Source organism: Apis laboriosa, unplaced genomic scaffold (genome assembly GCF_014066325.1).
Source record: "Apis laboriosa isolate Shangri-la unplaced genomic scaffold, ASM1406632v1 scaffold13_cov153, whole genome shotgun sequence".
Taxonomy (NCBI): Eukaryota; Metazoa; Arthropoda; class Insecta; order Hymenoptera; family Apidae; genus Apis; species Apis laboriosa.
The window spans coordinates 422,457-435,161 of NW_025221370.1; the positions used below are offsets into that span (position 1 = coordinate 422,457).

The 12,705-nt window shown below is 45.9% G+C and overlaps 1 protein-coding gene across 1 annotated transcript; it reads left to right on the forward strand.

Moving 5' to 3' along the window:
- Positions 1 to 7,344: 7,344 nt before the first annotated feature.
- Positions 7,345 to 10,698, forward strand: LOC122720957 (myb-like protein Q). Its single transcript, XM_043948100.1, has one exon. It carries the CDS (start codon positions 7,345 to 7,347, stop codon positions 10,696 to 10,698), a length of 3,354 nt encoding a protein of 1,117 aa, XP_043804035.1.
- Positions 10,699 to 12,705: the final 2,007 nt, after the last annotated feature.

The window sequence follows — 12,705 nt, forward strand, 5'->3', positions numbered from 1 at the left end:
CTTCTGTCAAGTTAGCGTTATCCAAATCTAACACGTAGTCCAGAGATGCAGGGGCGCTCGTGATAACGTTAGTATGGAAATTATTGTTCGTGGTTCCACGCGTATGTACAGTGGTGTGTGTTTGTGAGGCTGAGAGGGTCGGAGGGTGAGAATGTCTCGAGTCGATAACTTCCAAGCTCTCTGAAAATGCGCGTTAGCTTTACAATATATATCACAATAGAATTTGTTTCCACGATCTTTGGAAAATTGTTCGACGAAAAATCAAGTCCGTGGTTAAGATTTTCTTCTTTCTCTAAAATTGTCTTTGTCTTTCTGTATTGTATTTTTGCAATTACTTGTATAATAGCTGAAGAAAGAAAATCCCTCGTCCCGGATAATTTGTTTCCACACTCTATTGTCCTTTATTTTGTTTCGCTTCGCCATAAAGAATATTTTCCAACGTTGTAAAAGAAAACTTTTGCATCGAGAATGTTAATAAGTTTCCTCAATCGTAAGAAGTTATTGTGGAGAGGAATAAAAACTTTTTCAATGAATAAGTTTCGATAAAAGTTTTTAATAGAGTTAAGAAAATGAAGTAGAACTCTTCTCGGACACGATTGTTGTATTTCGATTGACATTACGGTCGCTTTACGTGTCAAGGGTAGGGGATTGACGATAAGTTTGTTCGAAAATTGACGTCGTTGCTCGTTCTCGGATGCAATCTTTGAGGCGGTGCCGAGCGTTTTGCCACGTTTCCAGCCACGTAGATCGCGTTATTTTTGTCCAAGTCTATCTTCCAGAAGCTCCAGGTTCCAGAAGCTCTTCGCCGATAGGACGTGCGCGAAATACAAAAGGCAGCGTGCAACGACCGAATCGACGAGATTGGTAACGAATATTCGAATAAATTTATAAGTGAAAAAAATTTCCACCAATAAAATTTATTCCACGTGTTCGTTCGAGCGTGTATCGTTAAAAAGATTCGAAATATTTTTTGGAACGTTCGAAACAGAAGATAATATTGTTTCGTAATAAATCACATGGATCCGGCCAAGGAAATAAATCTTCCTCTTATCGAACCAGAGGCAAGCCAAGTCGATGATGGAGAAAAGATCGTTCTATCTTCGTTCCGGATAGACCATGTTTACCAAGGCTCGACGATATTTACCTTTCTTTCGACGGTTTCTCGTGTCGCGTGTGATCGAGAGATGTATTATTCAAATCTTGTATACTTGGTCCCATTACGTATAAACACGATAACAAACTCGACTGTGCAACGACTAGGATCGGAATCGATATACGGAAAGCGAGGAAAAATTTCGAAGCGTGGAAAAAATAATCGCGCGTAATGTTGAAACGATCGGAAAATACGAGAGGAATCGACGACTTTTACGAGACTTTGGACGGCGCTCCGCGCACTCATGAATGATTTCGTTGGAAAAGAAAATTGAAACCCAGAATTAATTACGTTGCACGGTTAAGGCGGCCACAATGGGTCGCAATAAAACATCCAAGTACAAAGTAGAACAATAAGGACCAAGTACAAAGGCGCGTCGTACAATTAGATTTGTGAACAATTTCCACTTTCCGCTTGCGTCACCGACCCCCCTCCCCACCAAATCCTCCACTCGCGGCTTTTACCCTTCTCGTGCGCCGCGACTCGCAACCCCCCCCCCTCCCCACTTACGTCACCTAAACTCCCAGTTTCGCCATTCGTTCGCCTAACCTAACACTTCCCACCACTGTCTTTCAAGATTATTTCGAAATAGCGCCGAGTACCTCTCCTCTCGCCTTTAAAAAACTCGATTACGCGATTCTCGATAATAATCCGAGTCGATTACATCGATAACATCCCCTCCCCTATTATCGGTTCGACGTGTACGCCCCGTTACAAAAAGTTATAATTTCGTCGATTCGAGTTTTCCTGTCGTGTACTTACTTAACAACCGCCGATTTCTTTTATTACCCCTTATTGAGCCCGTGTTAAATTACGATTCGCGCGCGCGCGCGCGTATAACGCTGTCCGTTTATCCGGCCCTCCAGCAATTCCTTTGCCAAGGAAATACGAAATAACCGGCCAATTTAGCTTTGCTCCGTGATACTTGCCGTGTAATTCGACGACGATGTGCGGTGTCGTAAAAAAAAAAAAAAACAAAAAATATTGTCGATATTGTTTGGATATATCGGTATTTCAACGAGAAATAATAAAAGTTTTGGCCGTAACGCGTTTCAAACTAATAAAACAATTAAAAGAAACTATTTATTTTCATCTTAACAGATTTTTACGACGATTGGATTATCGCCGCTTAAGTAAACTATAGACAATTTGTATTATTTACAACACCTTCGTATTACTCGATCGGGATCTCCTCGAAACCCTGTTTCTCCTGTTTCCTTTTCGCAACATTTTTCGTCTGTGCAAGTACCGCGCGGCGGTTAAACAACTAACGTTACGTAACAAACAGGGGGAACGGGACGTTCCGTCTAATTGAATCGAGATGAAAGGAAGCGCGATCGCGATCGACGTTTATCCATCGTGACAGCACGTGGCTGGTCCTGGCCACACACACGGCCCGAATTTCTTTCTCGCGTCAGGTGGTCGCGATGCAACGTAATAAACGTATTCATAAATGGAATAAATTGGCGCGATGAAAAAAGGAGAAGAAGAAGAGAAGAGAAAAGACAGAGAGAGAGAGAGAGAGAGAGAGACGAATCGTGAATCGTACGGACTGTACCAGAGGATAGCGACTGGCAAAGGGTATCGGGGAAGAGGAGGTTGTCGCATTCGGTATGCAAAGTGCACGGGCCACGGGGACCCGCTTCGTCGCGTGGAAAAAAAAAAAAAAAAAAAAAAAAAAAGAAGGTATGATAAAAAAATGCAAGGTTACCCACATTTTTTTTTATTCTCCCGAGCAGCTCCGTGGCCGTGTGCGGGGTACAATCCGATCCAGGGGGATAGGGGAGGTTGCGAGATGGAAGAGAGGAGAGGAGGAGGGCATAGAGTTTGGTTATCGGTGAATAATACCGACGCACTTTTCACGCAGACACCTACGGGCGGCCGACTCGTGCCCGCTTTGAACCTGTTAAGCGGGTAATTCCTTGAGACAAAACGCCCTCCCGTGCCGCCAATTCGACGTGAGCTACGACGCGTACGCGATTTTAACACGAAGGGAACTGGCTGTGATATACGAGCCTGGAGCTGGATTCTCTTTAAGCGAACGAATAAATAAATCGTTTGCTTGGAAAATTATCGAAGCTTGGCAAATAGAAATTTGTAAACGTCGGGAATAATTATCGGAATCCTTGGTACGTGTTGATGCGTGTTTTCACTCGGCTCGGCTCGTTCGAGTTTTCGAGTTTCAACCGACACCGTGAGTTTTATTTATAAAAGAAAAAAATGCGAATTATGATTTTGACTCGGATAATTATTGATGAATTTTTATCGCGCTTTATACTCGCGTTACGAGAATATAACGTTTTCGAAAGTAACGAGTAACGAAAGAGTAACTCGTCTTCTTCGGTTAACAGGTTAATAGGAAGTTAGATGAACTAAGCGTTTACGGTGAACTGGGTCGGTTGACCTTTCTCCCAGGGAATGAATTTTTTTTTCTTTCTTTCTTTTTCGATGAAAGAAAGAAGCCACGTCACTGGCGTTAGAAGGGCGAAAAAAAATCAACATCGATAAAACTTGTAGATATTACGTATATAACTGTTGAAAAACGAGACACAAGTTCATCACGAATATTTTCTAAGAAATTTTCAAAGAAGCATATAATAAAGAAGGTATTAAAAAATATTTTTCGATATTTCAAAAACTTACTTTACCTTTTTTTTTTTTTTTTTTTTTTTTTATGATTTTTAATGCTGCACAATTATTTGCCAAGCCCCGTGATAGTTCATAAATTTTCAAAAGATAATTAAAGTGTCCATGCAATGTTTTGAAAAAAACCGACACAAGCAATTAAATTATCCCGCAATATAAAATTCAAATGACTATAAATTACGGACTTATAAGCCTGAATACGTGCTAGGCCATTTTCAACCTTTAGTCACGAGGAATATTTTCTACAAAAAAAAAAAAAAAAAAAAAAGAAATTATTCCAACCGAAGAATTTCAGAACAAAATGAAAGATCCGCGCAGCGGATCGTCTAAGTTAGGTTTCGTCTAAAATTTCCCGCTCTAAGGACATCGTCAAGGACACGTCGCGTCGGGGCAAAGGCAAATTTCGGTACGGTGAAACCAACTACGACCGAGGTGTAGCTCTCGATCTCGTGGATGGAAATAAAAGTAGCGAGAGGAAACGAAGCGCGGGAGAGAGAGAATGATCGTCGACGAAAATTCCATCGAAAAAAAGCGGTAGAGTTCCGAAAAATCTCTTCGGATAAAGTTTCGCGTGTAAGGACAACGTCGAGGATACGAAAAGGCGCAAGGATTCCTGTGCCATGCGCAACTCTCTTCGTCCTTTTTTCTCTTCCCTCGATCGGCGAGCAAGAGGATCGAAGAGGAAGAAGAAGAAGAAGAAGAAGAAGAGGAACAAGTGGCGAGGTTTGAGAGAGACAGAGGAAAAGAAGAAGAAGAAGAAGAAGTAGAAGAAGAAAAACGAACGATGTTAGACGAACGAGGAGAAGAATCGAATTGGAGAAACAAGAGGCGAAGAGAAGAAGAAGCATTCGGTATCCCACAGGATTCGTAGTCCTTTTAGACGAGAGGATGAGATGGTCGAATGGAAAGAGTGAGTGAGAGTGAGTGAGAGTGAGAGTGAGAGAGAGAGAGAGAGAGAGAGAGAGAGAGAGAGAGAGAGAAGGAGAACGAGAAGCGTTGGACGGTCACAGAAGAGCGGAGGGGCAAGGAAGATCTGGTGGGGGCAAGAAGCGCTCGACGTCTCAAATTTGGTTGGCTGTCTCGAGTTATTCGCCTCTTCGTCGGATAACTTGTCCTTTTTGCCTTCTTTCTCTCTCGCTCGTCTATGAGCTACATCGTTGCGGGAAGAGGGAGCTTTGGTCGACGGCTAAAAGTGGGAAAGGGAGGATACTGTTAGAGAGACAAGGCGGGGTATAGCGGCGGGAACGTGGAAGGGAAAAGGAAGGGGCGAGATTAGAGAGCGAGAAAAGGAAGGAAGACGAGTGGATCGAACGGAGAAAGGTGTTATTCTCGTAAACCGTAGAAGAGGGAGGTGGGGAGGTAGTTGAAATAGAGAGAGAAAGAGAGAGAGAGACAGAGAGAGAGTGAGAGAGAAAGAGGGAAGACAAACCGGAGAGAAAATTGGAAAGAGAGAGTAGGATCGGGCGTAGTAACGTTAAGAAGGAAGAAGGAGAGAAACTGTTGGAGAGCGAGAGAGTACGCAGAGTGTGGAGAATAGGATAGAGAAAGAGAGAGAGTGAGAGAGAGAGAGGGAGCATCATTCGTCGGCGTAGAGGCGTAGAAGAAGAGAGGGGAAGAAGTCGGCATCGAGGAGAGAGAGTCGAGATGGTTGGAAGAGGCAGTATGTGAGCTAGCAAGCGACGGTATAGAGGGGATGGCAGAGAAGGCTTGGAAAGCAGGGAGAGAGAGCAGTGCCTTGGCGCGAGCCCGAGGACTCGAACGAAACTCCGGAATTCCAACCGACAGAACAGTACCGGCGGTCGTACGACGCGGTTCTGGAGAGTGTGTGAATAGATTAGAGTGAGAGAGAAAGAAGGGGGGGGAGAGAGAAAGAGAGAAGGAGTGAACGAGCGATCCCGCCGGAAGGGAGGGGCGAGGAGTAAAAGGAGGGAGATACACGAGGTTGAGGACGATCTCCCAGCTATTTACAATCGCAGTTCGAAGGATAAACCAACCAACCGTTCGTCTCTTGCCCGCGTGTTACACGCACACGATCGCACACGCATACACGTTTCATCTTTTCCAGATTTCGATGAATTTCGATCATAGTACGAAATTCTCGGTGCTCCGTACTTATTTATCGTGAGCGTACGACGTGATCGAACGACCGTGCGGTATATTGCTGCTATAGTTTCTCGTGGACGAAAAAGTGAAACCGTGGAGATAATGGACGTATTATTGTATCAGTGAAGAAAGTGAAAAGTGATCGATCGTGATATGACCAATGATTCGAGGACGAGGAGTTACGATTGTTATCGTTGGACCGTGTGAATTCGATCTTCGAGGAATAGTCGATAATTATCGAAGTATCGGGGACGAGTGATCGAGGAAATCGAACGATCGTGGACCTAAACGATGTAAATCGTACGCGTAACCATTGTTTATTTTTTTTTTTTTTNTTTTTTTTTTTTCCGTTCTTTTATTTTCCTTCGCTCGAACGCGCGTATATTTCTTCTGTACGAGTATTTCCTCCGTCGAGAAGATTCTCAACATTCGGACACGGACAGCGTCGGTGGACGCGCACTGGAACTGAAAGGGGGAAGCCGGTTCGTGATCGCGTCTTGGAACAAGCATCGAAGCTAATACGATTGTCGTGGTGGTGGTGGTGGTGGTGGTGGTTGCGGTGGTGGTCGTCGTCTTTGTCGTCGTCAGCGTATCGTCGAGGCGAGGACGACGATGCCGCGCACAGTGATACGGTCGGAGTCGCACCAGCTGGAGCGATCGAGATTGATCTCGACCTTCTTCTTCGTACCTGGCGTACGTGTCAACATATGATAAATGTAGAACACGCTGTACTCCGCTTTTTTTCCTTTTTCTTTCTTTTCTTTTCGTTCGGCCTCCCACTCTCGTAAAAGAAAAAAAAAAAAAAAAAAAAAAAACCGTCCTCCCTGCAAAAGTGCTTTGCTCGCTATCTCACGTGACTCCTGTTTTCGCGCGTCTTCTTTCTCGAGTCATCATCGTCCATGTGCGGTCCGCGAGGAAACCTGTATCGACGCTCGTCGACGGTTGAAAGGAGGGAGACGCGAGACGTCGCGACTTGACGACGCGTTTCCACGCCACGTTCGACCGCCTCGTCCCGAGTTGTGATCCGCGTCCCATCTCTTTTCCAGCGATATATATTAATAATAAATAAGATCGAGAAAGTGAACGACGAGAGAACGAAATACCGCGATATCAGGAGAACAGACTGTTATCAGAACTTGGCGCGCGCGCGAGCGCGTGTACGCGCGCGTGTTTGTGTGTCTGTGTATGTGTATATATATTTACATATATATATATACACGACATTTTCGATTCAGTGAAACACGGTGTGTTACACGGACAGTGCGCTGTTCACCGAGAGAGAGAGAGAGAAAAGGAGAGAGAGAGGGGGGGGGAGAGAGAAAGAGAGAGAGAGTGAGAGTGAGAGAGATACAAAGACGAGGCTTTCTTATTCGGAAGACGAAAGAAAGAAAGGCGTCTGAAAGCGAGACGAAAGCGCGCGGAGTAGAGGAAAGAGGGACAATATGAGTGAAATGACGAGTGTCGAACAACAACAGCAGCAGCAACAACAGTACGTAGGTGGCAGTTCGAATCCGGAGCATCATTGCAAGGATTGCGGTCTTTATTTCGAAAGCGATAAAAGTTTGGAAGTGCACCTGCGATACCACCAGGAGAACCTGCTAAGTCAGTGGGCGAGCCAGGCCCAGCAGGAGGAGAGTAACAACAACAACAGCAAAGCTGGTAATCATAATAGTCACGTGGGTGTTAAACGCGATAGCGTGACCGCACCGGCGGACTCGAGCGAATCTTCCTCGAGGCCGCCCTCGCAAGATCCTACGTCTTCTCAACAACCATCGACGCAACAACAACAACAACAGCAGCAGCAGCAGCAGCAACAACAGCAGCAGCAGCAGCAACAAACTCATCATCAACAACAACAGCAACAGGCCTCTGGTCCGAGTTATAATCACTTTCAAACGCCGATGTTCGGCGAGACGAATTATTTTATGCAGAACGATCAGGCCTATATCTTGCCCCATCCCCATTACGCATCACCGCCCAGGGAAGATACGCAAAACAGTGGTGGGGGTGGGGGCAGTGGCGGTGGAAGTTATTCGCGTTACCATCCGTACCAACATCAACAACATTTTCCACCGGAACGCACCAGTTCCGTAAGTTCCACCAGTCCAAGGAGTCCGCCTCTGCAATGTGACAAGTGCGGTGCAGTGTACGAGGACGCGAATCAATTGGGTGAACACGTGAGAACGAGCCATTCCAACTCGCCCGCCTCGTATCCCGGCCAACATCAACAATACCAACAGTTGGGTAACAGTCCTCAGCAACAGAGCCAACAACAAATGCACCCGTCACCACCTCAGCCCAGCCAACAGCAGCAGCAGCAGCAACAACAACAACAATCGGGTTACGATTACAACGGTGGACAACCAGTGAAATTGGACGTGAAGCAGGAACCGGACGAACAGGCGGAAATTCTCGATCTAGATTCGCACAAAGTGCAGACTCATAGATACGAGGAGGAGTTGATGAGGCTTCATCAGCAGCAGCAACAGGAGTTGCACATGCAGATGCATCAGCAGCAGGTGATGCATCAGCAGCATCAACAGCAGCAACGCAGCGGATCGCATTCGGTGAGTTCCATGCTGGGTTGGCCAGCCGCCGCGCAATCCCACGATTATCACGGATTGTCGTCGATGGGTCCGATGGAGAGCGTCTCGCCACTCTCCGATCAGGCTCAATTCATTCGGGGGCAGCACATGGGCGTGGAACCGCCGCGGCATCCGGGCTCCCCCATCATCACGAGCACGCAACCGATGCCGGGCCACCAGATACCCGGCGGTTTGTTGCAACAACCGCCCAAACCCCCACCTTTGGCCAATCAATCGTGGAAAAGTAACGAGGCGCGGCGGCCAAAGACCTACAACTGCACCGCGTGCAACAAGTGGTTCACCAGCTCGGGCCATCTGAAGAGGCACTACAACACCACGTTGCACAAGAATGCGGTGAAACAGAGCAATCAACCGGATCCGGCCAACTTGCCGATCAGCGCTCATCACCATCCTGGTAGGGACAGCCATTCCGGTGGCAGAGCCGGAGGACCACCGCCTAGATCGCCGGAGTTATCCTCTTCCGGGAGTCCCCCAAACTTGATGGCAGGTCCCTCGGGCGAGGCGGCGAGGGGCCTGCTCCACACGCCCACCAGTCTCTACAACAGCAGCAACAACAGCAGCAGCAGCAACAACAACAACAACAACAATTCCAACAACAGCAGCAGCAGCAGCAGCAGCGAATCTGTGGCGGCGGCGGCGGCGGCGGCGGCGGCGGCGTCTCTAACCCAACAATCGGGTTCGGCGGTGCACTTGGGCTCAACAATGGTACCGCCGCTCAATTCCCCGGTCCAATCCCCGTTGGCGGGTCACCATCAGCAACAAATGGGTTCCCCGTCCTCTCAGCTGGGCCATCAGCAGCAACAGCAGCAGCAACTTCATCACCTGCCAATGGGTTCGCCGTCGGGCCACCAACTTCCGGCCCACCATCCCATGAGTTCTCCCATATCGCCCATGCATCCACCGCCGGCACCCCACCTGAATTCCCCTTCGCCAATGGGCTCGTCCCACCCGCACCACCACATGAGTTCTCCATCTCCCATAACGCCGGCCTCGGTCCACCCAGCAATGGCTTCGCCCACAGCGATGGGGGGTACTACGATGCCTCATCAGCCGTACCCAAACGCCTTGCCCCCCCACGTTATAACTACTACCAACATCCCGGGCCTGCTGGAGTCTATCACCATCCAGCTAACTACTACTGGTAATGAGATGAACGAGTTACCGCTCACCGACCAATCTCAACACCAGCACGAGCAACACCACCAGCAGCAGCAGCAACAGCACAATCAACAGTTGCAACAACAGCAACAACAGCAGCAGCAGAATCATCATCACCAGCAGCAATCTCAGGATGTTTTACCCGGTTTCGGGACCTTTAGCAATCATCAAAGGCCCCTTCCGAGCTTCACTCAGTTCAACGTAGCCGGGTTTTTGATCGGCCAAAATCAAGCGCAGGCCGTTAACGTGGGGGGGCTGAACGGGGAGGAGAACGTGTCTCCTCAAGACCGATCGTTCGAGTCGTCCGAGTCGAATTTCATCCCGTATAGAACTTCGACGCCGAGATACGAATCCTTGACCAATATGGACTCGCAAGCGGTGGAAATGCAACCGAACACGGACGGTATGATCATCAAACAGTACCAATTTCAAGCCCATCATCATTTGCCGCACTCGCTTCACCAGCCCCGGGACCATCACGAGGCGAACAACAATCTGCCGAGCAATAATTCGATGATTCAAGGGAAGGAGGAGTTGAATCCGAACGTCGGTAGACAATTCGAGAAGAGCAGCTCGTACAAAACGAAGGGCGGTACGGTGATCACCAAGGAACATCAGGTGACCAGTACCAACACCGGTTCGCACTACATTTCCCAGGACGGCTTTCACAAGTGCATCGAATGCGACAAGGTATTCAACAAGGCTTGCTACCTGACGCAACACAACAAGAGCTTCCACTCTGGCGACAAGCCGTTCAAATGCAATCAGTGCGGTAAGAGGTTCCCCCTCGAGTACCTGCACGCGGAGCACCTGCAGAAGCACGCCGGTGACAAGCCATACAAGTGCGAGATATGTCCCAAGCAGTTCAACCACAAAACTGACCTTAGGCGGCACTTGTGCCTCCACACCGGCGAAAAGCCGTACGCCTGTGATAATTGCGGCAAGGGATTCATCAGGAAGGACCACATGATGAAGCACCTCGAGACGCACAAAAAGAAAAACAACAACCACAACGTCCATCTCAGGGCGTGATTCGAGAGAGAGTTTGAAACGTCGAGCATCGTGGACGGAAGGGAACGACGGCGGACCACACCGTTGTCCGATGATCTTCGCCCCCGTCGTCGTCGTCGTCGTCGTCGTCGTCGTCATCGTCGTCGTCGTCTTCTTCTTCGTCGTCGTCGTCGCTATCGATCGGAAAAAGGTGAGATCATCGAACCGTTAACCACGACCGGCTCCGCAATCGTGTGTGATAACAACGAGGCCAATCGTTCCAATCGTTGCGATTTCTCCAATTCTTCCATCGTGTTTAAATTCGATCGGAGACTCGACCCGGGACTCGAGTTCGCATCCGTTCGATCGTGATCAAATTTTCTAATTTATCCTCGTCGATGATATTTTCGACATATTTCGATTATTTTTTCTTTTTTCTTTTTCTTTTTCTTTTTTTTCCTCCCCTTTTCTTTTTCCCCTCCCGGCTATCGATCAAACAATCGTATATACTCGCGTGTTATTTGATTCGACGAGAGAAACGAGATCCGTTCGTGCCGTTGTTCCTCGACGTTAGCGTTTTTTTCTTTCCTCTTTTCTTTTTATCTTTTAATATCTTGTCGTTCGTATACACAGATAATGATATTGTCGGGTATAAGATAAGATCTCGCCGAGTCCCTTTTCATCAACGAGTGACAACGGTACTCGTCGAAAGGATATTGATTTTTCTTTTTTTGCTCAACGGTGTTGATATTTATTTCTTCTCGAATCGGGATCGAGATTTACCACCGTTTCGACGAGTGATACAACGGATTCGTACGAAACATGGATCGCGAAATTTTCGCGTTTTGCATCATCGAGATGGAAAAAAATATCTAAAATTTAAAAAAAAAAAAATAAAGAAAAGAAAAAGACATGGAACGTTGCGATACACGGAGTCGATCGTGAAATAATCGGCGAGAGATTTGTTCTCTCGTCGATTGCTCGACTCGGTGGATCGCTGCTTCCACTTTGACAAAATGGAGTTCGGTAAATATGTTCTCGAATCCACGATTCTCTCGAGAAAATCGAATAATCGAGCACTCTCGAATGATAATAATTCCGAAAGTGAAAAAAAAAAAAAAAAAAAAAAAGAAGAAGAAGAAGAAGAAAAAAAGAAAAAAAATAGAAAAGAAACGCGCAATGGAGATTTCTGATGCGACGTCGAACCTTCGAAGCTTATCAATTGTACAAAATATGTTAAATGTATAGGCGTATAATTAATCTATAATTATTATTATCACTGTAATTATTGAATTTAATTGAATATCGTTTAGAAAGTGATTACGAAACTTATACATAATACTCGTATTTTATAGCGTATATAGGCATACTTTTATCGAGGGAGAGGAAAAAAATAAAATGATTGATAGATACATATTCGCGAAAAGACGCGGCGATGAGAAACGTTAAACAAATTTCACGAGTCCACCGTGAAAATCGTTCACCGATCGATATCTCTATTTTAATCGTTGTTCATTCGATTTGTATTCCTTTTACATTCTTTTATTTTATTTTTTATTTTTCTTTACCAAGAAATTTCTTTTTTTTACCTAAAAAGCGATCGATCGAGAATGTAAAAGAATTTTTATTTACCACTCTATGAGAAATCTCTGTTTACCACTCAGCTTTTCGATGCATTCTTTTTTTTTCTCCTCCGTTTTTTAACATTCCTTTTATTTTCGCATACATTCCAATTTGACGACGTGAACAACCGTCACTGGGGATTCGTTTCCGCGACACCATCGCGTCTTTTCAATTTTTCTAAAACGTTAAGATTAATAATAAGTTTCAAATTGTACGTTGCCCGGAATGAATTTTGCTCGTGTCGTTTCGTTATAGTAAAATGTAAATTCTTTTACTTGCAATTTTCATTAAATATTTTCGAACAAATTTTTTCATTATATGTACATATATATTATAATAATATATATATATTATTATAATATAAAATATATATATTATTATACATATTATTTACATACTCACACACACATACACATATATATGTAT

Coding starts and splice junctions, on each gene's coding strand:
- LOC122720957 (XM_043948100.1), top strand. CDS start 7,345: ATGAGTGAAATGACGAGTGTCGAACAACAACAGCAGCAGCAACAACAG.